This window comes from Bufo bufo, chromosome 3, assembly GCF_905171765.1.
Source record: "Bufo bufo chromosome 3, aBufBuf1.1, whole genome shotgun sequence".
In the NCBI taxonomy this organism is placed as follows: Eukaryota; Metazoa; Chordata; class Amphibia; order Anura; family Bufonidae; genus Bufo; species Bufo bufo.
This window is the reverse complement of record NC_053391.1, coordinates 662,982,303-663,009,558: the sequence shown is the minus strand read 5'-3', so window position 1 is coordinate 663,009,558 and position 27,256 is coordinate 662,982,303. Positions and strand designations below refer to the sequence as shown.

At 45.7% G+C, this 27,256-nt stretch overlaps 1 protein-coding gene across 1 annotated transcript; it reads left to right on the top strand.

Annotated features, from left to right (window-relative positions):
- Positions 1 to 24,208: 24,208 nt before the first annotated feature.
- On the top strand, positions 24,209 to 26,968 carry LOC120996427 (alpha-(1,3)-fucosyltransferase 4-like). The gene has a single exon (XM_040426324.1). It carries the CDS (start codon positions 24,873 to 24,875, stop codon positions 25,962 to 25,964), a length of 1,092 nt encoding a protein of 363 aa, XP_040282258.1. The 5' UTR covers positions 24,209 to 24,872; the 3' UTR covers positions 25,965 to 26,968.
- The last annotated feature ends 288 nt before the right edge of the window (positions 26,969 to 27,256 follow it).

Here is a 27,256-nt window from a genome sequence, read left to right as displayed (position 1 = left end):
AAAAGGGGCCAAGAACGGATCAATTTTTATGCAAGATTTTCTTTTCATATAAGAGCGTATCACTTAAAAAAAAAAAAAACTTGGCTGTATAAGACTAGAAAATACGGTGTGCTTTCTTTTCAAGAAACAGCGCCACCAGGTGCTGCCTCCTGTATTGCTGCTCAGCACCATGCACTAAGAGGCCCTGTCTCTTATGTCTGAATACGGTGCAGTTACTGGTGACAAACTGATAAGTGCTGTGACATCAATATGTAAGGGGTGGTGAGGCCCTTAATAAAAGGATATTTTTGGCCCCTGAGTGGTATGCATGGTGCCCCACTCTAAGGCTGGGTTCACACTTGAGCGTTTTACAGCGCGTTCAAACGCGCTGTAAAACGCTCAACACATGAAAACCAATGCTTCCCTATGGCCCTGGTTCTCACTTGAGCGGTTTACAGCGCGTTTGAACGCGCTGAAAAACGCCCTACGCTCAAACAAGTTCTTGAGCTTCTTTGGGGCGTTTTGTCGCGCGTTTGCAGCCATAGGACACTGCAGTCAATCACACAAATCACACGTAATACGGGCGTTCACCATGGACAAAAACGCGCACAAAAACGCGCGTTAAACGCGCATATCAAATACGCTCAAGTGTGAACCCAGCCTAAGATAGTAGTTGCAATTTCAAGAAGGAGCAAGAAGCATATGGACCTGGTTAACGTCTCTCATTGAGGGCACAGGCTTCATCAGTGGTGATAGGTAAATATAATAGTCTTCTTTAAAGGGCATCTGTCAGCAGTTTTGTACCTATGACACTGGCTGACCTGTTACATGTGCTCTTGGCAGCTGAATGCATCTGCGTTGGTCCCAGGTTCATATGTGTCCGCATTGCTGAGAAAAATAAAGTTTTAATATATGCAAATGGTCCTCTAGTTGCAACGGGGACGTTACCATTACACCTAGAGACTCAGCTCTCTCTGCAATTGCTGTGACCTCTGCAGTTTAATTTTCATTTCAGGAAAAGCCCTAAGATTATGCAAATCGAGGAAGTAGCAGGAGTCACCAGGATCTGCAAATGGTCACATTTTAGCTCCAATCTGTGGATGTGGAAGGGACATAAAAGCAAGACTGAAAGCAAGTTTTTTTAGCCCCAAAAAAACCCAAATCCTGGATCAAGTCGTGTGGGATGATTGTGCGATGCCTCCTGTTTGTCGACATGCCAGTCATAAACTGAGAGGGACAGAATCCTAGATGTGAAGGACCTTGGTCTAGGCCAAGATGTCAGCACTGTTCATCGTTGCATGTCCTGGTGGTTGGTAGAACAATGCCAAACTGGAATGACAGCAGGAGGTGCACCTCTGCATGAACAGATTATCGGATTAGAAGAATGGCATATATAGTCATCCATTCTGTACTGAAAGTGAAGTTGGACATCACATCCAAAGCCAAAACAGTGTCTACACAAACCATCAGAAGGAGTTTGCATAACACTGGTCCATTAGTCAGATGTCCAGCAACAGATGTTCCATTGACCTCACGCCACCGTTCTCAAGGACCATCATGGTGCATAAGAAATGGCGATGGAGGCTAGAATGGAGGTCTGTCCTCTTCACCAATGAGTCCTGCTTTTGTCTTGAAGACAGTGATAAACAGAGATTGGTCTGGAGACCATGTGGGCAATGACATGAAGAAGCCTTTAAAAGGCAATGTCACACCAGTCCTACTCCCAGGATTATGGGGTGGCATAAGTAGCCAGACCCCTCTAGTCCTCATTTCAAGCTCGACGTTATATTGATTTAGTTGTGAACTAGTGGTACAGCCATTTCTCCAAGGTGTCCTAGGAGCTGTTTTCCAACAGGACAGCAGTAGGCCGCATGTTCCTCGTGTTACTGTGATCAGCCTGCGTGGCCTAAACATGCTTCCATGGCCTGCATCTTCTTGGGACTTGTCTCCCATCGAGCACATCTGGTACATTTTGGTCAGCAATAGTAGTTTTTATTGATACCATTTTGGAATATCTCTCTTTGATCATTTTTTTATTCAGTTATTTTTGGAGACAGAGCAACAAAAAATGGTGAATCCGCAGTTTTGATTTTTTTTTCCATTATGGAGTTCACCATACGGAATAAATACATTTATATTTTAATAGTATTGGCATTTTGTGTGCAAAAATGACAATGATCTTTATTTTTTTTATGGGGAAAGGGACTGATCTCATTTTTATAAGTTTTTTCATATCTTTTCACTTATTTTAAGTCACCCTAGGGGACTTCAACATGCTCCCATAGACTGTACACGTATAGCAGAGGTCAGGAATGTGTTAAATTAACCTATTCTCCCATATAACTAGGGCCTTGCGCATTACAATATTGACTGAGAACACCCCTATGCATTTAAAAACTTGCATTCCTCTTTTATCCAAAGTGTCACTGGTGGGTCTTGAACCAAGACGCTTCTGTATCAGATGTAGAAGCAGTTCTATATGAGCCACAGGCTTGACAGCTTTTGTGAGGTGGGATTTCTCTAACTAAAAACCTGTACAAGTATCCCTGTGCAAGTCACTGGTATCTACATGTACAACTCTTTATACCAGGAGACTGGGATAACAGCAAAAGTCTAATTTATTTAGGAATCACAACAATGTAATGGAGCAAAACGATTAACAATAAACATTTTCTCTCTCTCCCTATCTCTCTCTCTTTATATACACAGTACAGACCAAAAGTTTGGACACACCTTCTCATTCAAAGAGTTTTCTTTATTTTCATGACTATGAAAATTGTAGATTCACACTGAAGGCATCAAAACTATGAATTAACACATGTGGAATTATATACATAACAAACAAGTGTGAAACAACTGAAAATATGTCATATTCTAGGTTCTTCAAAGTAGCCACTTTTTGCTTTAATTACTGCTTTGCACACTCTTGGCATTCTCTTGATGAGCTTCAAGAGGTAGTCCCCTGAAATCGTTTTCACTTCACAGGTGTGCCCTGTCAGGTTTAATAAGTGGGATGTATTGCCTTATAAATGGGGTTGGGACCATCAGTGGCGTTGAGGAGAAGTCAGGTGGATACACAGCTGATAGTCCTACTGAATAGACTGTTAGAATTTGTATTATGGCAAGAAAAAAGCAGCTAAGTAAAGAAAAACGAGTGGCCATCATTACTTTAAGAAATGAAGGTCAGTCAGTCAGCCGAAAAATTGGGAAAACTTTGAAAGTAAGGGCTATTTGACCATGAAGGAGAGTGATGGGGTGCTGCGCCAGATGACCTGGCCTCCACAGTCACCGGACCTGAACCCAATCGAGATGGTTTAGGGTGAGCTGGACCGCAGAGTGAAGGCAAAAGGGCCAACAAGTGCTAAGCATCTCTGGGAACTCCTTCAAGACTGTTGGAAGACCATTTCAGGGGACTACCTCTTGAAGCTCATCAAGAGAATGCCAAGAGTGTGCAAAGCAGTAATCAAAGCAAAAGGTGGCTACTTGGAAGAACCTAGAATATGACATATTTTCAGTTGTTTCACACTTGTTTGTTATGTATATAATTCCACATGTGTTAATTCATAGTTTTGATGCCTTCATAGTCATGAAAATAAAGAAAACTCTTTGAATGAGAAGGTGTGTCCAAACTTTTGGTCTGTACTGTATATATAGAGAGAGAGACAGAGAGAGATAAAATGTGTTTAGAGTTAATCATTTTGCTTCATTACTTTTTTGAGATTACTAAATATATATATACAAAATGTATTTTGCTCCAGAGTATTTGTGTGATTATTAGCCTTTTATAGCTACCCAAGGTTTTGAACTTATGAACTACATGTAGAAGATTGCTGCCTTACTGAGTGTGCTACCAGGGTGTGACCAGCATGGTGGAATTTTTCTAATTGAATGTTCTGGTATATAGAGCATTGTGCAGGGATACTAAAGAGGGTTTTAGTTTTTAATTAAAGAAATTCTCTTCTATAATGTCTGTGTACCCTGTAGTACATTAGTATGGTGTTCTTTTCCCATAGGTAAGATTTGTGAGTTTTGAATCCTGTGTGTATCTACATTATTTTTATTTTTTTGTTTCTTTTCAAGAGAGATAGCTAAAATGTGTTTATTGCAATTTATTTTACTCCATGACATCTTTTTGTGATACTTAAATAAATGAGACTTATATTGTTATCCCAATGTCCTGGTATACAGAGATGTATCGGTAGATACCAGTACATTGTACAGTCATACTAATGATAGTTTGAAATTGGGAAATTCTTCCCAATTTTGTTGTAGCACCACGGGTAAGGCTTCTGTCTCTTAAGCAGGAGGTTGCGAGTTCAAGCTACTGGGAACAGTTTAAAAGTACAGACAGAAACAATTTTAAATATACAGGAGTATCCTCATAAACTGCCAGAATGCTTATAGTGTTTGGGGATACCCCAAAGGATGACTCTATATATGGAAATAGCCATATATGCAGTGAGGCAGGGGACTCCTGAGCAGGCGTGGATACCATATTCTGGCCCACTGCATGTGACAGGCAGACGGCCCACTGGGGAAATTCCCGGTGAGGTACGGTACATTGCCAATCCGCACCTAGTGCCAGGGTATTACAACCAAATGTCCACCTGGGTTAAACCCTGGATGTTTTTTAATAAAATCACTTCCTCGCTTGTCAGATTTTATTCTCTCAGTTTCATATACACTGGATCCTTCAAACTTTCCTCTTCAGGAGCTCCTGCCTGAACTCGTGCCGGAAATTTGAAACAGGCCTAAGATTATATAAATGTTCATTGATCCTGATATGCAATTTACGTTTAGTGCGGCCTACGTACAGCTTGTTACATGGGAACTAAATACAGCATATCACCCCTTTACTATTACAATTAATAAGTTCCTTAATTCTAAACCTGAATTTCTCCCCAGGAATCTCTATGTCCTTTATAGAAACTAGGGGAGATTTATCATTTCGTTTGTGCCTGAAAAGCGGTTTTAAAAAGGCATAAACTTCGTGGTAAATGCAACTTTTGAAAAATAGTTGCAAGTGGTGTTTTTTTTACACCACCCCCAACACTTTTCCAGAGAGGGGAAGTGAAAACGGTGGGAAGGGGCGTGGCCAGCAGCCGCCACAAATTTACCTTTATTTACACCAGTTTATGGCAGTGGCGCAAACGAAGACAGGAATCTACGGCAGCTCTGGAGGATGCAACTGAAATATGATGAGGCGTGCGAGGGCAGTGTAGAGAAATTAATACTGTGGAGGCAGTGTGGAGGGCAAATTACTTAATGGGTGGCAGTGTCGGGCAAATTATCTAATGGGGGCAGTGTGAGGGGGTTATTACTTGATGGGGGCAGTGTGGAGGGCAACTTACTTAATGAAGGGCAGTGTGGGGGCAAATTACTATATGGATGGCTCTGTCGGGGCAAATTACTTAATGGATGGCAGTGTCGGGGCAAATTACTTAATGAAGGGCAGTGTCAGGGCAAATTATCTAATGAGGGGCAGTGTGTGGGGTTATTACTTGATGGGGGGAATTACTACATGGGAGGCAGTGTGGAATAAATTACATTATGGAGCAGTGTGGAGGAGATTACTATATGGGGGAAGTGTGGGGGAAATTACTATATGGGGGCAGTGTGTGGGAAATTACTATATCAGGGGCAGAGTGGGGGAAATTACTCTATGGGGCAGTGTGGAAGAAATTACTATATGGGGGCAGTGTGGGGGGAAATTACCATATCGGGGAAAGTGTGTGGGAAATAACTGTATGGGGCAGTGTGGGGGAAATTACTATATGGGGCAGTGTGGGGGAAATTACTGTGTGGGGGCAGTGTGGGGGAAATTACTATATGGGCAGTGTGGGGGAAATTACTATATGGGGCAGTGTGGGGGAAATTACTATATGGGGGCAGTGTGGGGGAAATTACTATATGGGGCAGTGTGGGGGAAATTACTGTGTGGGGGCAGTGTGGGGGAAATTACTGTGTGGGGGCAGTGTGGGGGAAATTACTATATGGTCAGTGTGGGGGAAATTACTATATGGAGCAGTGTGGGGGGAATTACTATATGGGGCAGTGTGGGGGAAATTACTATGTGGGGCAGTGTGGGGGAAATTACTATATGGGGCAGTGTGGGGGGAATTACTATATGGGGCAGTGTGGGGGAAATTACTATGTGGGGCAGTGTGGGGGAAATTACTATATGGAGCAGTGTGGGGGAAATTACTATATGGAGCAGTGTGGGGGAAATTAGTTTATGGAGCAGTGTGGGGGAAATTACTATATGGAGCAGTGTGGGGGAAATTACTGTGTGGGGGCAGTGTGGGGGAAATTACTATATGGGCAGTGTGGGGGAAATTACTATATGGGGCAGTGTGGGGGAAATTACTATATGGGGGCAGTGTGGGGGAAATTACTATATGGGGCAGTGTGGGGGAAATTACTGTGTGGGGGCAGTGTGGGGGAAATTACTGTGTGGGGGCAGTGTGGGGGAAATTACTATATGGTCAGTGTGGGGGAAATTACTATATGGAGCAGTGTGGGGGGAATTACTATATGGGGCAGTGTGGGGGAAATTACTATGTGGGGCAGTGTGGGGGAAATTACTATATGGGGCAGTGTGGGGGAAATTACTATATGGAGCAGTGTGGGGGAAATTAGTTTATGGAGCAGTGTGGGGGAAATTACTATATGGAGCAGTGTGGGGGAAATTACTATGTGGGGGCAGTGTGGAGGAAATTACTATATGGGGCAGTGTGGGGGAAATTACTATATGGGGGCAGTGTGGGGGAAATTAGTTTATGGAGCAGTGTGGGGGAAATTACTATATGGAGCAGTTTGGGGGAAATTACTATATGGGGCAGTGTGGGGGAAATTACTATATGGGGCAGTGTGGGGGGAATTACTATATGGGGCAGTGTGGGGGAAATTAGTTTATGGAGCAGTGTGGGGGAAATTACTATATGGAGCAGTTTGGGGGAAATTACTATATGGGGCAGTGTGGGGGAAATTACTATATGGGGCAGTGTGGGGGGAATTACTATATGGGGCAGTGTGGGGGAAATTAGTTTATGGAGCAGTGTGGGGGAAATTACTATATGGAGCAGTGTGGGGGAAATTACTATATGGAGCAGTGTGGGGGAAATTACTATATGGGGCAGTGTGGGGGAAATTACTATATGGGGCAGTGTGGGGGAAATTACTATATGGGGCAGTGTGGGGGAAATTACTATATGGGCAGTGTGGGGGAAATTACTATATGGGCAGTGTGGGGGAAATTACTATATGGGGAGTGTGGGGGAAATTACTATATGGGGCAGTGTGGGGGAAATTACTATATGGAGCAGTGTGGGGGAAATTACTATATGGGGCAGTGTGGGGGAAATTACTGTGTGGGGGCAGTGTGGGGGAAATTACTATATGGGCAGTGTGGGGGAAATTACTATATGGCCAGTGTGGGGGGAATTACTATATGGAGCAGTGTGGGGGGAATTACTATATGGGGCAATGTGGGGGGAATTAGTTTATGGAGCACTGTGGGGGAATTATGGGGCAGTATGGGGGAAATTACTATATGGAGCAGTGTGGGGGAAATTACTATATGGAGCAGTGTGGGGAGAATTACTATATGGGGCAGTGTGGGGGGAAATTACTATGTGGGGCAGTGTGGGGGAAATTACTATATGGGGTGTGGCAAACCTAGCCACTTACAGAATGTCTTTCTTGTCTGTACCTCTTCACCTCCCCCCTTTTCCTGTCCCATTGTATCCCCAGCAGGGTGTTGTCTCAGGGACACTGGGAGACCTGTGTAAAATAGCTGCAGTGTCCTCCCTCAACCTCCCATCAGCCCTTGCTATTGTCTGACCCCACTTTTCCTTGTACCATAGTAATCTATGCATTGTATGTAAATGAGGCTGTTGGCAGTTTGAAACCAGGTACGCATGCCTAGTAAAGTCAGTTGACTCCCAAACTGTGTGTCGTCCAGTCACTGGGGAAATTGTCTCTTGGATATTGACCTGCTTCTTCAGCTACAAGGGGATTTAAGTGAAGATATTAAGGGTATACCGTGAAACTCCGCAACAATTGGTGGCAGCGGCGGGATACAAGCCTTGCAGCACAGCAAAGCAGCAGTTTGTTAAAACAGCCATTCGGATATACCGGAGTTCGAGAATATGTGCAGTCATTCGAACGAACGGTGAATGGAGACGAATTATGCAACATTGAAACGAACTACGTTAAAGGAATTATTGGAAGCAAGGGGAAGAATAGCCAGCAACAAAACCAAAGCTACTCTTGTGGCCGAAATCATGGAGGGGGACAGAGCGACCACTGCGGCAGCTCCACAGGAGACAGAGCCAACAGAATTTACGAGAGAGCTCAATAGCAGGTTAGCTTTTTACCCAAACACCCCCTCCATGGAGACACTAGAAAGACTGATAGCAGATGTACACGAGTACATTGTAGCGAAGCAAAACGCTATTCAGCGAGTCAGGGAAGGAGCCCCAGCGCCCACCAGCACTACCCAGGGAAAAGCTAAGATTCCCTACCAAGCTTTTATAAATTACACAGAAGGAGAAAGTGATATTGACGAATACCTACAGGATTTCGAAAGGTTGTGCCAGCTACACGACATCAGCCCAGCCGACCAAGTACCCCTGCTGGCAGGTAGATTGTCAGGCCGCGCCGCAGAGGCATACCGGACCGTCCCAGACGAAGACATCAGGAATTATCCCAAAGTCAAACAAGCCATCCTAGCACGGTATGCCATTACCTCTGAGGCATACCGACTCAAATTCCGGGACATCAAGAAACAAACAAAAGACTCACACACTGAATGGGCACACCGACTACAACGAGCCGCCAAGGAGTGGATGGAAGCGGCACGGGTCACCACTATGGAAGAGATGTTCCAGTTAATAGTAATGGAGCAGTTTTTTAATGGACTAACCACAGAACTTCAAAATTGGGTACGAGATCGCAAACCCCGTACCCTACCAGAGGCAGCCAAGCTAGCTGACGAGTTCCAAGACACCAGGCGAGATCAACGCACACCACACTGGACCACGTATGGATCTACCACCCCTCTGCCAGCAGTGACTACCTTGGCTCACCCACGACCAGCCGCGAGTCACAACCCGTACCCTCCTAGGTACAATACCCAACCACTGATCCGCTGCCACACCTGCAACCAACAGGGGCACATCCAGAGAGACTGCCCACGTAACCGACCTCGCCAGAACTGGAACCACCAGGGTCCTCCTCCCCCCAATCGGGCTGCAGTACACTGCTGCCAAAGAGAATCTGTGCTCCCAACATCCACAGTCACCTCAAAAGAAGAGCCTCTGGGGATCCTACACGAGGTAAACCCCATACAAGCCGCCTCAGACAACCGCCAAGGGCACCGCCAGGTGGTACACATGGAGGGGAAGAGTATACAAGGATTACGTGACTCTGGGGCCACGTTAACCCTGGTCCAAAATCATTTGGTGCCTAAGCACACCCTCACCAGAGACTGTGTAGCTGTACGGGTGGCAGGGGGAGCAATTTACAAAGTTCCCACTGCCAAGGTGCATTTGAATTGGGGGGCAGGGCATGGAAACGTGGAGGTGGGAATTATGCAGGATTTGCCCGCTGATGTTATTTTGGGCAACGACTTGGGGGAGCTCACCTCTGCTTTTGTCCCTCAACCAACTATCCAAGAGGCCTACCCGGTTGTTACCCGGCAGAAAACACGCACCACGGCTCCATCCGATCACACTGAGGCTCAGGTAAACAATATGCCACACACCCCTCCTATTCTCCCCTGGGATGCCCCCCTGGAATTTGGCAGTGAGGTGGCCCTAGATCCCTCCCTGCAGGTATATAAAGATAGGATAAACAAGGACCAAGGAGGGTTGGAGGGAGAGAGATATGCTTGGGACAAAGGTCTCATATACCGCTATGCAGAGAAGGTAGTAGCAGGGTCCATACCTGTGCCCACTAAGCAGTTAGTGGTACCCCGAAAGTATAGACAAGAGTTGCTGCGCATCGCGCACGATATACTATTATCAGGACATTTAGGAATCAGCCGAACGAAACATCGGCTGACGCAGAACTTCTTCTGGCCAGGTATCTCAAAGGATATTAGACAATACTGTCAAACGTGCGATACCTGCCAGAGGGTAGGTAAGAGAGGGGATCGCTATAAAGCCAAACTCAGAACCCTGCCCATAATTGAAGAACCCTTCAGTCGAGTAGCTGTAGACATAATAGGACCCCTAGCGAAACCCAGTCCCTCCGGCAAGAAATACATCTTGACCGTAGCGGACTACGCCACTAGATACCCAGAGGCAGTGGCGTTGACCAATGTACATGCAGAGACTATAGCCGATGCCCTTATGCGAATATTCTCCCGTATGGGATTTCCCCAGGAGATTATTTCGGATAGGGGCACCCAGTTCACTGCAGAGGTCACCCACCAACTCTGGAAAGTGTGTGGGGTGAAACCCATCTTAAACTCCGCCTACCACCCCCAGTCCAACGGGCTCTGTGAACGGTTTAACGGAACACTTAAACAGATGATCCGCACGTTCATAGACACTCAAAAAGACTGGGAACGGTTTTTGCCCCACTTGCTCTTTGCCTATAGGGAAGTACCCCAAGAATCCACGGGATTCTCCCCTTTTGAATTATTGTTCGGGAGGAGAGTGAGGGGTCCCTTAGACCTTATCAGAGAACACTGGGAGGGAGAGGTAACTACGAATGGTACCCCTATTGTCCCATACGTGCTGGAGTTTAGGGAACGCTTGGAGGCTCTGACCCAGACGGCACGTGCTAACCTCCAAGCAGCCCAACAACGACAGCGCAGATGGTATGATAAGGGGGCCAGGGACCGCAGCTTTCAGGTCGGGCAGAAGGTGTTAATCCTACGGCCAGTCCCTAATGACAAGCTGCAGGCCTCCTGGCAGGGCCCATACAAGGTGGTGGAGCAAATCTGCGATACTACCTATGTGATCGGCCCGTGCGCTGGAGCAGGGGGCAGACGCATGCTCCATGTGAACATGCTGAAGCCCTACTTCGAGCGCATAGAAGAGGTGACCGCTATTTGTGCCTCTGCCGCAGAGGACTTTGACAATTTACCTCTCCCAGACCTCCTAGAGAAAGAGGGCCAGAAAGAGGACCTGGAAAAGGTTCAGTTAGGTGAACGGCTGAGTCCCCAGGAAAGGGCGCAGGCTCATAGTCTAATAAGGGAAAAGGGAACCACTTTTTCTAATCTCCCCGGGTACACCCCGTTAGCCACCCACAGAGTAGAAACACCAGGGCAGACCCCTATCCGCCAACCTCCTTACCGCATACCTGAATCCGTAAAGGATAATATGCGCAAGGAAATTGAAGAAATGCTACAACTAGGAGTCATAGAGCACTCTGAAAGCCCTTGGGCCTCCCCAGTAGTTCTGGTGCCGAAGCGGGATGGGACTACCCGCTTCTGCGTAGACTACCGGAGGCTTAATGATAAGACCGTATCCGATGCCTACCCTATGCCCCGGATAGACGAGCTCCTGGACAAAATGGCCAGGGGCCAATACCTCACCACAATAGATCTTTGTAAGGGGTATTGGCAGATTCCCCTAGCCGAAGACGCCATCCCTAAGTCGGCGTTTGTCACCCCGTTTGGCCTGTACCAGTTTAAGGTCATGCCATTCGGGAGGAAAAATGCTCCGGCTACTTTTCAGAGGATGGTGGATCGGCTATTGGATGGGTTCCAGGAGTACGCTTGCGCCTATCTAGATGATAGAGCGATCTTCAGCCACTCCTGGACTGAACACCTGACCCACATAGGAGCCGTACTAGACCGTATTAGGGAGGCAGGATTAACTCTGAAACCCAGTAAGTGCCATATAGGGATGGCAGAAGTCCAATACCTAGGACACCGGGTAGGGAGCGGCCAACAAAAACCCGAACCGGCTAAGGTAGAGGCTGTAGCCAAATGGCCAACCCCTCGTACCAAAACTCAAGTACTGGCATTCCTAGGTACCGCAGGATACTACCGTAAATTTGTACCCAACTACAGTACCCTGGCCAAACCCCTCACCGATTTGACCCGCAAGAATCTCCCTAAGATAGTAGTCTGGACCCCAGAGTGTGAGCAGGCATTCCAGCAACTAAAAACGGCTCTTGTGAATTCACCTGTACTTGCCGCCCCTGATCCAACTAAACGCTTTCTCGTCCACACAGACGCTTCTATGTTTGGATTGGGGGCAGTACTGAGCCAAGTCGGAGAAGATGGCGGCGAGCATCCAGTGGCTTACTTAAGCAGAAAACCTTTACCCCGGGAAGTAAGCTACGCCGCCATAGAAAAAGAATGTCTGGCCGTGGTGTGGGCCCTTAAAAAGCTGCAGCCCTATTTGTACGGACAACCCTTTTCCTTACTCACAGATCACAACCCGTTGGTGTGGCTGAACAGGGTGTCAGGAGACAATGCCCGGCTGCTGCGCTGGAGTTTGGCGCTGCAGCCTTTTGACTTTACCATCCACTACCGCCCTGGGAAGCAAAATGGCAACGCCGACGGGTTATCCAGACAAACTGAACTTGAAAAGTGATCTGTGAGCGCTCCTCCGGACATCCCCAAGCCGATCCGTTGGGATCAGACTGTGTATGCCGGCTTGGTTCTGGGGGAGCATTGTGGCAAACCTAGCCACTTACAGAATGTCTTTCTTGTCTGTACCTCTTCACCTCCCCCCTTTTCCTGTCCCATTGTTTCCCCAGCAGGGTGTTGTCTCAGGGACACTGGGAGACCTGTGTAAAATAGCTGCAGTGTCCTCCCTCAACCTCCCATCAGCCCTTGCTATTGTCTGACCCCACTTTTCCTTGTACCATAGTAATCTATGTATTGTATGTAAATGAGGCTGTTGGCAGTTTGAAACCAGGTGCGCATGCCTAGTAAAGTCAGTTGACTCCCAAACTGTGTGTCGTCCAGTCACTGGGGAAATTGTCTCTTGGTTATTGACCTGCTTCTTCAGCTACAAGGGGATTTAAGTGAAGATATTGAGGGTATACCGTGAAGCTCCGCAACATGGGGCAGTGTGGGGGAAAATAGTTTATGGAGCAGTGTGGGGGAAATTACTATATGGAGCAATGTGGGGGAAATTACTATATGGGGCAGTGTGGGGGAAATTACTATATGGGGCAGTGTGGGGGAAATTACTATATGGGCAGTGTGGGGGAAATTACTATATGGGGCAGTGTGGGGGAAATTACTGTGTGGGGCAGTGTGGGGGAAATTACTATATGGGCAGTGTGGGGGAAATTACTATATGGAGCAGTGTGGGGGAAATTACTATATAGGGCAGTGTGGGGGAAATCACTATATGGGGCAGTGTGGGGGAAATTACTATATGGAGCAGTGTGGGGGAAATTACTGTGTGGGGCAGTGTGGGGGAAATTACTATATGGAGCAGTGTGGGGGAAATTACTATATAGGGCAGTGTGGGGAAAATCACTATATGGAGCAGTGTGGGGAAAATTACTATATGGAGCAGTGTGGGGGAAATTACTATATGGAGCAGTGTGGGGGAAATTACTATATGGAGCAGTGTGGGGAAAATTACTATATGGAGTAGTGTGGGGGAAATTACTATATGGAGCAGTGTGGGGGAAATTACTGTGTGGGGCAGTGTGGGGGAAATTACTATATGGAGCAGTGTGGGGGAAATTACTATATGGAGCAGTGTGGGGGAAATTACTATATAGGGCAGTGTGGGGGAAATTACTATATGGAGCAGTGTGGGGAAAATTACTATATGGAGTAGTGTGGGGGAAATTACTATATGGGGCAGTGTGGGGGAAATTACTATATGGAGTAATGTGGGGGAAATTACTATATGGGGCAGTGCGGGGGAAATTACTGTGTGGGGGAAATTACTATATGGGGCAGACTGGGGGAAATTACTATATCGAGGCAGAGTGGCGGAAATTACTATATGGGGCAGTGTGGGGGAAATTACTATGTGGGGCAGTGTGGGGGAAATTACTATGTGGGGCAGTGTGGGGGAAATTACTATATGGAGCAGTGTGGGGGGAATTACTATATGGGGCAGTGTGGGGGAAATTACTATGTGGGGCAGTGTGGGGGAAATTATTATATGGAGCAGTGTGGGGGAAATTACTATATGGAGCAGTGTGGGGAAATTACTATATGAGGGCAGTGTGGGGAAATTACTATATGGGGTAGTGTGGTGGAAATTACTATATGGAGGCAGTGTGGGGGGAATTCGTTTATGGAGCAGTGTGGGGGAATTATGGGGCAGTGTGGGGGAAATTACTATATGGGGCAGTGTGGGGGAAATTAGTTTATGGAGCAGTGTGGGGGAAATTACTATATGGAGCAGTGTGGGGGAAATTACTATATGGGGCAGTGTGGGGGAAATTACTATATGGGGCAGTGTGGGGGAAATTACTATATGGGCAGTGTGGGGGAAATTACTATATTGGCAGTGTGGGGGAAATTACTATATGGGGAGTGTGGGGGAAATTACTATATGGGGCAGTGTGGGGGAAATTACTATATGGAGCAGTGTGGGGGAAATTACTATATGGGGCAGTGTGGGGGAAATTACTGTGTGGGGCAGTGTGGCGGAAATTACTATATGGAGCATTGTGGGGGAAATTACTATATGGAGCAGTGTGCAGGAAATTACTATATAGGGCAGTGTGGGGGAAATTACTATATGGGGCAGTGTGGGGGAAATTACTATATGGAGTAGTGTGGGGGAAATTACTATATGGGGCAGTGTGGGGGAAATTACTATATGGAGTAGTGTGGGGGAAATTACTATATGGGGCAGTGTGGGGGAAATTACTATATGGGGCAGTGTGGGGGAAATTACTATATGGAGTAGTGTGGGGGAAATTACTATATGGGGCAGTGTGGGGGAAATTACTATATGGAGTAGTGTGGGGGAAATTACTATATGGGGTAGTGTGGGGGGAATTACTATATGGGGCAGTGTGGGGGAAATTACTATATGGAGCAGTGTGGGGGAAATTACTATATGGGCAGTGCGGGGGAAATTACTGTGTGGGGGAAATTACTATATGGGGCAGACTGGGGGAAATTACTATATCGAGGCAGAGTGGGGGAAATTACTATATCGGGGGAGTGTGGGGGAAATTACCGTATGGATGCAGAGTGGGAGAAATTACTATATGGGGCAGAGTGGGGGAAATTACTATATCAGGGGGAGTGTGGGGGAAATTACTATATTGGGGCGAGTGTGGGGGAAATTACTATATGAGGGCAGTGTGGGGGAAATTTATGAGAGTTATGAGATGGTGGGGGTCCGACTCCTGGCACCCCCGCCATTCAGCTGTTTGAGGAGACCGCGATGTCCCAGTGAGCGCCGCAGCCTTTTTGCTCCTTACCAAGCACAGCTTTGCCCATTTGATAGCACTGCGCTTGGTATTACAGATCAGACCCAATCACTCAGATGAGACAGAGCTGCACCAGGACCACGTGAACGATGTCATATGGCCTAGGAAGAGATTTTGGCGCTTAGGAAGCACCGCAGCCTCTTCATACAGAAAAAAATTATAAATAAAATGAAGGGGGGGGGGGGGGGGGAATTGGGTAGACAGCCCCGGGCACTTAATCCGCCCCTGTATATTAGGCACATCCTCCGGCAGTGCAGGGGATTTCAAGACCGTGCAAAAAGTGCCCGTCTTGATAAACCTCCCTGACTGTGTTTTTCTCTTTACAGGCTGGGCATTTTTTTGCATAGGTAGAAATCAGGTAATTGGAGGAAATTACTTCCATTCTTTTTATCTGTATTGTTGTGTATAGCAGAAGCTATTAATGTGGCTAGATTTCTGGCCTTCCTGTAGACAAAGCTAGGATGTTGGGGGTAATAGTTCTCCTGCCGTGAGATCTCCTACTGTTTTTTCACTATACAATTTAATATATTTCCATTACTGGTGAACTGTGTAATGAGTGGCATTTCAATCTTACCATTTACTTCAAAGCCATGTGTACAATTCTGGGTCACAGTTTTTTTGTTTTGTTTTTTACCTCCAATGTTTTATTTCTGGGAATCCTTGCTACTTCCCTTCTGACTGTTTCCAGCTTGCTGATAGTAAACCCTTTTTCAATTCACAGCTTTGCATGTTATATTGTCTGTGATGGAGCAGCTCATATATTATGGAGTTAGTATTTATGCAATACCCTGATATTATATAGAATTATTTTATAATTTAAAAGGGTTTTCAGGATATTTTCACTAAAGACCTATCCTCTGGACCCGGAACACCTGGGACCCCCGCTGATCAGCTGTTTGAGAAGGTACCAGTGCTTGTAGTAGTGCTGCTGCCTTCTCTAAGCTCATCAGGCACAGTGCCGTACATTGTATAGTGGCTGTGCCTGGTATCACAGCTCAGTCCTATTCACTTCAATGGGCCTGAGCTGCGCCAAGGATACAGTATGTGACCGATGAAAGTGACATCACATGGCGTAGGAAAAGCTGTAAGAAGGCCACAGTGCTACTGCAAGAGCCACAGACTGGAGACCACTGCTATATAAAAAGGGCATAAAATATCTCACTCACCTGTATAGCAAAAGTAACGTCCAGTCATTTACGAAACAAGACTAAAGTGTCATGTTTTCATCAAAAAATCTATTTTACTATATGTTACTGCTGCTGCAGCATTATGCATAAAGCAGTCTTTAGTTTCTTCACATACCACAGTTTTTTCGTGTTTTTCCCTTAATTACTGCTGTTTTAACCTCTACAATATGAGGATCTTCTGAAGATGGCTCTCTGAGGCCAAAACTGCTTTCCCTCACTTCCCATTCACACTTGCTGTGGCCAGCAGCTCCTGCCAGCCAATCATATTGGAGTACTGAGAGACACGCCTCCATACTCTGAAGCCTAATGCAGGCCTGCAGTGTGAAGGACCACCCCTCCGTCTTCTGTTTACACTGAAGGGAAGACAGGAAAGACATAGCAACGGTCTTTTGAGGGACCAGGGGAAAGGGACAGGGGACATTAATGAAAGCTGTTATTATAAGTAGGGGTGAGCGAATCGACTTCGGATGAAACATCCGAAGTCGATTTGCATAAAACTTTGTTTCAATACTGTACGGAGCGAGCGTTCTGTACAGTATTAGAATGTATTGGCTGATCAGCCGAAGTTATTACTTCGCGAAGTCTCGTGGGCCTTTGCATAATAACTTTAGAAATTGATTTATACTGTAAAAAAACATTTCCTGAACTCGGATTCGGTTCCAAGGTACCACTTGGAACCGAACCCGAGTTCGGGAATTTTTTTTTTTAAGTAATAACTTTGGCTCATCGGAGCCAATACATTCTAATACTGTACGGAACGCTCGCTCCGTACAGTATTGAAACAAAGTTTTATGAAAATCGACTTAGGATGTTTCATCCTAATTATAAGGTAGTTACAGATCCTGTGACAATCATTGACAGACTGACTCAGGTAAACAGCTCTAATAAACTAGCAAATAAAAAAGCATGTCAGTTACACTTTATACTTCCTAAGACTAGTTTGTCTAGATACTTCTTGCACGTACTGTGCAATATGGGAAGGATTCTCTTTCACTTTCGTAGAGTCAAACCAAGATTGGTCTATTTACTGTCTCCTCCTTCTATAAAGTGATTTTGAATATGCAAGATTCTACCCTAGAAAAGACTTATGTAAACATGACAGGGTGACATTCCACAGCTGGGGGATCACCAACTGAAGGTCCACACGCACAGGCACTATGGACCAGCTTGCACAAGTAAAATAGCTCCATAGAGTATATTTAACCCCAGTAAGGTTGATGCAGATGTGCACCAGTTGTCTGGTGACATGTGCACCAGATGTTCTGAACATGAGGGTACATTTATGTACACTGCTCAAAAAAATAAAGGGAACACAAAAATAACACATCTTAGATCTGAGTTAATTAAATATTCTTCTGAAATACTTTGTTCTTTACATAGTTGAATGTGCTGACAACAAAATCACACAAAAATAAAAAAATGGAAATCAAATTTCAACCCATGGAGGTCTGGATTTGGAGTCACCCTCAAAATTAAAGTGGAAAAACACACTACAGGCTGATCCAACTTTGATGTAATGTCCTTAAAACAAGTCAAAATGGGGCTCAGTAGTGTGTGTGGCCTCCAAGTGCCTGTATGACCTCCCTACAACGCCTGTGCATGCTCCTGATGAGGTGGCGGACGGTCTCCTGAGGGATCTCCTCCAAGACCTGGACTAAAGCATCTGCCAACTCCTGGACAGTCTGTGGTGCAACGTGACGTTGGTGGACAGAGCGAGACATGATGTCCCAGATGTGCTCAATTGGATTCAGGTCTGGGGAACGGGCGGGCCAGTCCATAGCATCAATGCCTTCGTCTTGCAGGAACTGCTGACACACTCCAGCCACATGAGGTCTAGCATTGTCTTGCATTAGGAGGAACCCAGGGCTAACCGCACCAGCATATGGTCTCACAAGGGGTCTGAGGATCTCATCTCGGTACCTAATGGCAGTCAGGCTACCTCTGGCGAGCACATGGAGGGCTGTGCGGCCCTCCAAAGAAATGCCACCCCACACCATTACTGACCCAATGCCAAACCGGTCATGCTGGAGGATATTGCAGGCAGCAGAACGTTCTCCACGGCGTCTCCAGACTCTGTCACGTCTGTCACATGTGCTCAGTGTGAACCTGCTTTCATCTGTGAAGAGCACAGGGCGCCAGTGGTGAATTTGCCAATCTTGGTGTTCTCTGGCAAATGCCAAACGTTCTGCACGGTGTTGGGCTGTAAGCACAACCCCCACCTGTGGACGTCGGGCCCTCATGTCACCCTCATGGAGTCTGTTTCTAACCGTTTGAGCAGACACATGCACATTTGTGGCCTGCTGGAGGTCATTTTGCAGGGCTCTGGTAGTGCTCCTCCTGTTCCTCCTTGCACAAAGGCGGAGGTAGCGGTCCTGCTGCTGTGTTGTTGCCCTCCTACGGCCTCCTCCACGTCTCCTGATGTACTGGCCTTCCTCCTGGTAGCGCCTCCATGCTCTGGACACTACGCTGACAGACACAGCAAACCTTCTTGCCACAGCTCGCATTGATGTGCCATCCTGGATAAGCTGCACTACCTGAGCCACTTGTGTGGGTTGTAGACTCCGTCTCATGCTACCACTAGAGTGAAAGCACCACCAGCATTCAAAAGTGACCAAAACATCAGCCAGGAAGCATAGGAACTGAGAAGTGGTCTGTGGTTACCACCTGCAGATCCACTCCTTTATTGGGGGTGTCTTGCTAATTGCCTATAAATTCCACCTGTTGTCTATCCCATTTGCACAACAGCATGTGAAATTGATTGTCACTCAGTGTTGCTTCCTAAGTGGACAGTTTGATTTCACAGAAGTGTGATTGACTTGGAGTTACATTGTGTTGTTTAAGTGTTCCCTTTATTTTTTTGAGCAGTGTATATCACATGGTCCAGTCCGGTTAGGTTAGACGAATAGATTGGTCTGATGTCCATACATTCATAAACCTTGATCTACCAGGGGTTTGCTCACCTGAGGTTAGTCTCTTAGGTCTGATAACTGATTTAATCTGTACCATACTTGATAGGCTGTTAGAGGCTCGGACTGGTCTTAGGGGAACAGTGGAATCCACCGGTGGGCCCCTGAGCAAGAGTGGGCCCCTAGTCCTCCATTCTCTGCACAAGAGACAGATTGGACAATAGACTGCACTACATATGGGCTGCATACAGCACATCAACCAGCCTATGTGTCCATATAGAAAATTGGGTGGATTATTTAACAAATTACCCTATTTATTATTATAGAGGCATCAGTTGGCTGAGAAGACCTCAAGTTACAGAGGAAGGCCAGCAAGTATCCTCTTTCCCAGGAACCCACCTTCTCAAAGTCACTGCAGGAACCCCATAATCAATCATCTTGATTATGGGGGTCCCTGCAACAACTTCGAGAATCGGGTCCCTGGGGAAGAAGATACTAGTTGGCCTTCCTCTACACCTAGAAGTCATCTAATGCCTGAACCATCATAGTATGATCTACTTAACAGGTTGCAACACGATATTGAGTGCCTGTGGTGTGAACAGACGCCAGTCAAGAAATAGACTCTGTTTGGTTGTGGGTAAGCAGGTTCTTCTTTTTTGATACAAGTTAGGTGCACACTTCTACAACTGGATTAGGTTTGCAATGGCATTTGGCAATTAATGTATGTTCTTTGATGTTCTTGGTCTCTGAGAATGCAAAACTACAAACTTAAAAAAAAAGCTACTTATAATGTGTTGGTCTTAAAACTAGGGGGGGGGGGGGTTATCCCTTATCCCATGAGGCCTTCATAGAGAGGTTACCCCACTTGAGACCCACCTCTATGTGCTAATGCAAATTCATATATTATACAGAATTCCGTGCAGGCAATACTATATTTCACCTGCAGGGGAACATATGACTGGCTGTAAATTCTGGTGTTGAGTACCCCACATGCAATACTACATTCCACCTGCAAGAGAAATATATGATCAGTTGTAACTTCTGGTTTTAGAATACTATCCTGAGGGGAGCACCTCATAGCCAGGGCCAGCTTCATTTTTTGGAAGCGATTGTCATGGTACACAACCATTATTTTATGCGTTTCAATTCCCCTACAGCGCCTCCACAGGGAAAATGAAGCATTGCAGAGTCCTTATGGAAATCAACAGGCTGTCCGTGTAATGTATGGATGTATAGAAGCTGTTGGCAAAGACTCTCTGGCTAATAGATGTAGGTCATGAATAGATCATCCTCCCTGTTCATGCAGATGAAATTAGTGTTGATCGCGAATATTCTAATCGTGAATTTTTATTGTGAATATCGGCACTTCGAGAAGTTGCGAAGATATATAATATAGTGCTATATATTCGTAATCGCAAATATTCTAGATTTTGTTTTCATCAGTACCCTCCCTTCTTACTTGTGGTCCAATGGGAAGGCTGCAATATCTTTGTCAGAGCTTAGCAACATCCCTAGCAACCAATAGGAAAGTTGCCTACCCCTTACTATATAAGAACCTCCCCAGCAGCCATTTTCTGTAGTTTTTTGCAGTTCTGAGAGAGAGAGCAGTGTTATTGCTGTGCTCTGTGCTTTGCTGAGTCATCTGGATAATACAGATAGTTAGTGGAAGATAGTCAGTGTAGGCAGGCTCAGACTGGCCCACCGGGGAGTCGGGGAAATCCTCGGTGGGCCCCTGCCTAGTTACAGTCTAACAGTGGCGTAGCGTGGGGGGAGGGGACGTTGGTGACAAGTGGGGGGCGGTGGCAGGGCACAGGGAGATGAGCGCTTCCATTGTGGAAGCGCTCATCTCCATAATCATCTGTATCACCGTCCTTAGGACAGCGATACAGATGGATGCTGCGGGGCAGGGGTGCGGCGTCTCCCTTCCCCGTTCCTCTGATAGGCTGCAGGCAATAGGCCTGCAGCCTATCAGAGGCGGTGCAGTTGGCGTGTGTAGCCTGAGATGTACAGCGCAGGACACAGGTCGTAAGAGACCTGCATCGCTGCCAGCCTGATGGAGATAAGTATAAGTGTTTATTTTTTTATATGTTACAATACTTCTTACTGGCACATGATGGGGGGGACTTCTTACTGGCACATGATTGGGGGTGCATCTATGGGGGCACTTCTTACTGGCACATGATTGGGGGGCATCTATGGGGGCACATCTTACTGGTACATTATTGGGGGCACTATGGGTGCATCCACTGAGGCCACAAAGAAGGGGTATTTTATATAGGGGGCACTATGGGGGAAAGGAACACTATGGGGGCTTCTACTGAGGCCACAAAGAAGGGGTATTTTATATGGGGGGCTCTGTATAGGGGCATTTTATACGGGGACACATTATGGTGGGTACTATGGGGAAGGGGGGAGAGGAGCACTATGAGTTCATCTACGGGGGAACACGGGTATTTTATACTTGCAAATTATGGGCGACACTGAGGGCATCTACTGGGGCACTATATATGGGGCATTTTATACTGGTACATTATGGGGGCACTAGAAGGAAGGTGGGAGAGGAGCACTATAGGGGCATTTACTGGGGCACTATATAGGGGTATTTTATACTAGCACATTATGGGGGCACTATGGGGACATTAGCTCAACTGGGAGCATTAAAAGGGGGTATTTTTTGCACTGGCACACATTATAAGGGGGCATCTTTGTACTGTCACATTATAAGGAGAATTATTACTACTGGGGTGCATTATGGTGGGCTTTATTACTACTGGGGGTATATGGGGAATATGACTACTAGTATGGGCACTATGGGAGCATTATTACTTCTTGGGCACAGTGGGGACATGTTGGGGGCACTGTAGGAGCACTATTACTATCATGTGTGCTATAGCAGAGAATTATTACTATTGGTGGGACTTTTGGGAGCACTATTACTGTGGGGGCACACTGGCACAGTATCAGCTTACCACAATCATTTTTGGGGATGTTATGTTTACACTATTAGGGTCAGGGCACTATTTGCTGGGCGCAGTTATTTTAGGGCACCATGTGCCAATAATTATTGAAGGGGGCATTATCTGTGTGGTACTAGTATTACCAGGGGGTTTATCTGTTCCTGCAGTATAGTATTGGGGAGCACAGCGGCACAGTATTGGGGGTGGTAGGATGATTTGTCCAGAAGATGGGCGGATGATGGAAAAGTATTAAACTAAGTTTTTTTTGGTCAACCTGCAGAGACGAGAAATGGCAGAAAAATGGTCGTCTGGTCTGAAGGTCTGAAAGGAGAAGATGAGAAGAGAACATCTACATCAAAGAGACGTCACTGGATGTAAGAGGTATGGGGCGCTGTATTACCCTGTATGTTCTGTAGTGATGGGAGGGTGGATATAGAATTTGGCCCACCCTGCCGCATCCTGGCCCCAGACTTCAGGTCACACTGTGCGTGTTCTGAAATCTGGGGCTCACACCCATCTACTACATTATCTGTACTCAGAGAGTTATTACTGTGTTATCTGTGTTGTTACATAGGACTGCAAGTTATATCTACTACATTATCTGTAAAAAGGAGCATGGCCACAGGTTGGGGGGGGCGCAATACTTGGTTTGCCACGGGTTCTGGCAACCCACGCTACGCCACTGCATTTATGGTGGGCCCCCAGAATCAATTCCACTGGTGGGCCCAAGGCACCCCAGGCCGACACTGAGTGTAGGTTAGATAGTTATATAGTGTAGCTGTTCCAGTGCAGGGTGTTAGGTAGTGTGATAGGAACTACTGTGTTGTGCATGCTACAGGCATAGTGATGTGATGTCACCACAATACTTAGTGCACCAATCAGTAATATCTACTCAGACCTGATAAAATGTGAAGTTGCACGTATTGGCGCATCATTAGTGCCGATTTGCGCAATCGCAAATATATTGGAGCCCTCAGTCTGCATCTAAAGCTATTGTTCTGCCATGCATGCGAAATGTAATCAAAAACAGTGCTGTAATGTAGAATTACTTAGAGTGATCAGGAGTTCTTCCTCACAGTCACGAAAGTTGCTGCCAACCATTTTCTCCAGTCTCAGGAAACTTCTAGCAGCTTGAAAAATATAGCAAAAGTGAGCCACGCCTGTATTGCGTGCGCAAAACGCGCATATGACATTGCCAATTTTGCAATCAAGAAAATAATGACTGGAGATCACGAATTCTAGAATTTGCAGATTGATAGGCCAGAAATTTGCGAAATATCGTGAAAACAAATATTGCCTATGCTGCTCATCACTACAGATGACCTAGCAAGTTTGCTAAACGAGGCAACCCTAGTGATGCGATAACCTTTACAGATTATAATGCACCTGTTTCTCCTCAGTCTCAAATGTAAAATATCACAGAACAATCTTGCATAGCATGCCAGGCTGAGAAAGGGTTAACGTTATAAAAAATAAATAAAAAATCTCGCTTGTCTTTCTGTCTATTGCATTCCACCAACATGTGCGCTCGACACCCCTCTGCTGGTGCTGTGACATCACTGCTGTCTCTTCGCTGCTTGCTCAATTTTTTACTGTCAGGGGCAGTGGAGGGGGTTAACTCCAGCCACCCCCACCCCCCTCCCTCTCCCAGAGCAGTGGACAAAAGGGTTAACTTAAAGCAAAGGACTGTCACCCAGCAAGTCCATCTCAGGTTTCTGAGGGAACTTCCTGAGTGACAGATGACATCACTTGGAGGTGTGACTGACTGCTGATGTGGATGGAGCCAGCAGGCTGCTGTGTAAAGCTGGTATTCTGTGCAGCACAATACTGCAAGACTCCTTCTCATTACTGAGTTCACCCGATGCAAGGGGCATGGCTGTGGTACAAAGTACAAGGCGGTGAGAAAAGTGCACTTAAAGGAGAAGAACAAATCACAGCCGCAGGACAGACGGCTACCTAAACGGTGAGCGAGCTCTTCTGCATAGGTCGTTACGACGAGCTGAGAGAAGAAGAATCCCAGCATGGAAATCACAAAAAACGCGTCTTGTTTCATTGTCCAGGAATAAGGAAGCTGTCTGCTCTCGCTGTCTTGAGGTTAACCTTCGATTGACGCTTAATGGCGAGTCCCCTCTCAGCTAACCTCATGGAAATTTTCAGCCCGTGCAAGGATATAACGCACACACAGTGTGTGGAGGTGCACACACCGACTCGTAACAAGTGTCAGGACTTGCATGCTGATGGGACGCCTATGAACTGATTCACATTCTATCTGCTTTTCGTGAACTTCCTTTTGGACCTGAAGGCACTCGGGAAAGAGACAACCATTCAAGGGCAGCTCTTTTCTAGACATACCCTGGCACAAGGAAGAATACAAGATTTACAGGCATGAGAGTCACTGGTCTCTGGGCGCAGTAAGACCTAAGACATCAGGTCATACCCTAGGCAAGTAAGCCAGTATGAGAGGAGAAAGTTTGTTGTCTTTTGAGCAACTGCGAGGATGGAGACCCTGCCGAAGAGGGCGCTGGAGGACTCTTAAGTCACAGCTCCTTGCTGCTAGCTTGACATGCACCTTATTGTTAGTATATGCCTGCACCCAAGATTTCCTCTACAACACCACACATTTCTCATTATTATGGAGAGCTCCTACGCAACCAAAACAAGTTACGGTCCTTATCTGGTACGAGCCATTTGGGAAGAGAAGACGACTTGGAGATTGCCATATACTCTTCAACATCACAGGTTGTCAACTGACCACTAACAGAAGCCTTTACCAGGAAGCAGATGCCATTTTATTTCATCACAGGGACATTGGCGAATACGCTGACTTTCCGATATCCAAGCGCCCCGCTTCTCAAAAGTGGATCTGGATGAACTTTGAGTCACCATCTCATTCACCCTGGTTGACCACCTTAGGGGGTTTATTCAATTGGACTATGTCTTACAGGGTGGACTCCAATATTTTTGTGCCATACGGCTATTTATTTTCCAGGAAACGTGCCAAAATAGTTCTCCCGCGAAAAAGAAAACTTGTAGCGTGGGTGATTAGTAACTGGAATGAGGACCATGAGAGAGTTCAGTATTACAACCAGCTTAGGGAATACATTGATATTGACATTTACGGCAGGTACGGGATGGATTTGAAGCATGATAACATTGTGAAGACCGTGTCAGAATATAAGTTTTATCTTGCTTTTGAGAATTCACTACATACGGATTATATCACTGAGAAATTGTGGAGAAATGCGTTTAAGTCCAGCGCAGTTCCTATAGTCATGGGTCCAAGTCGATACAACTACGAGATGTTTATTCCTCGTAACTCCTTCATTCATGTAGATGACTTCTCAAGTCCTAAAAAGTTGGCCATGTACTTGAGGTTTCTTGACAAAAACACCCACGTGTACAGGAGATATTTCACGTGGAAGAAGCGGTACGATGTCCACGTGACTTCTTTTTGGGATGAACATTACTGCACGGCTTGTGCAACCGTGAAAGCATCTGGTGATGAGTATCGGACCATCTCAGATCTTTCCGGATGGTTCGAGAGTTGAAGGAAGACTCTCGTCTCAAGTTCTAAACTCTTATCCTGGTCGGACAGCTCCAGCTCTATTTCTCTACTGGATTTAGAGCTGGAATCAACAAAATGGGAAAGCACTAGAATTTCAAAAAAGACCTCACTACAATAAATTATTTCGTAAAACACAACCCCATCCTTAAATGGGTTCTCTGGGCTACAGATATTGATAACAGGTTCACTTGAATAGCATTAGCACTGCACAGTCACTACACCATGTATGGAGTTGTCCTCTGAATACAGTATAGAGCTACAGCTGCCCGAAACAGCTGATCGGTGGGGGTGCCAGGTGACAGACCCCCACCGATCTGATATCAACAAGGACAGGTCATCAATATCTGTAGCTCGAAGAACCCATTAAATGTATTCTACCTAACAAGAACAGTATACAGTAGGTCCCAAGATTTAATATTTTTACAGTTCCTAAGAAGGGTAACCATTTTTTATATTTCATTTTTTATTCTATTTTTGTTTTTATTTTATTTCTGCGCCTTGTATTGCCCTATTTTTTTATTACATTTTATTTCACATAACTGTACTGAAATGTGAGTTTTTTTATTTTATTTTATTTTGTAATAGATATACTGTATTTCAATTAGCCAATTTGGGTAAAAAATTGGTTAAACAACTACTTTCCACATGGAAACTATTTATAAATGATCTGTACGGTGGATGTGTTTTAACTTAAAAAAATGTAAATTATTTTGTAAGAATTTGTTCTTTTTTTAAGAAAAGAAGAATTCATTTGTAATGCAAGAAGTCTATTTCTGTCGAGGTATAAGGAGGAAGTTGATATTACTTGAAGCCTGTGCAAGGATATAGTTTACTGATCTGTACTTGGCTGCTCAGAGGTTTATAAGGTAAATTATCGAACAGAAGCACAAGACACTGGCTGACACGGTTTGTCTTTTGTGATATATTTTGTCATGGAAAAAATAAAATTTTGGGGAATAAACTATGAAACTGGAAATAAAATTTGGTTATGGGATTACAATGATCTTTGCTGTCTAGGTTAACACAGTACATATACAGATGTAGCAGTGCTGGTACAGCTCACCGTGACATTACATTACAATAGGACGGCACCTTAACCTGTCGTGGTAGTTTATCAAGAGTCAGACAAGGAAGAGTGACATAACAATTTCAGCTCTGCTATATCTGTGAAAATAATAATTGCAGTCACAATGCTTTTCACTTATATCGTATCGATATGTGATATCAGCCATTCCACAATGGGATGACTGACGGAGGTCTTCAAATATTCCTTCC

What these genes read in the sequence shown, in the direction of transcription:
- LOC120996427 (XM_040426324.1), top strand. Translation starts at nt 24,873, where the DNA reads ATGAGAGGAGAAAGTTTGTTGTCTTTTGAGCAACTGCGAGGATGGAGA.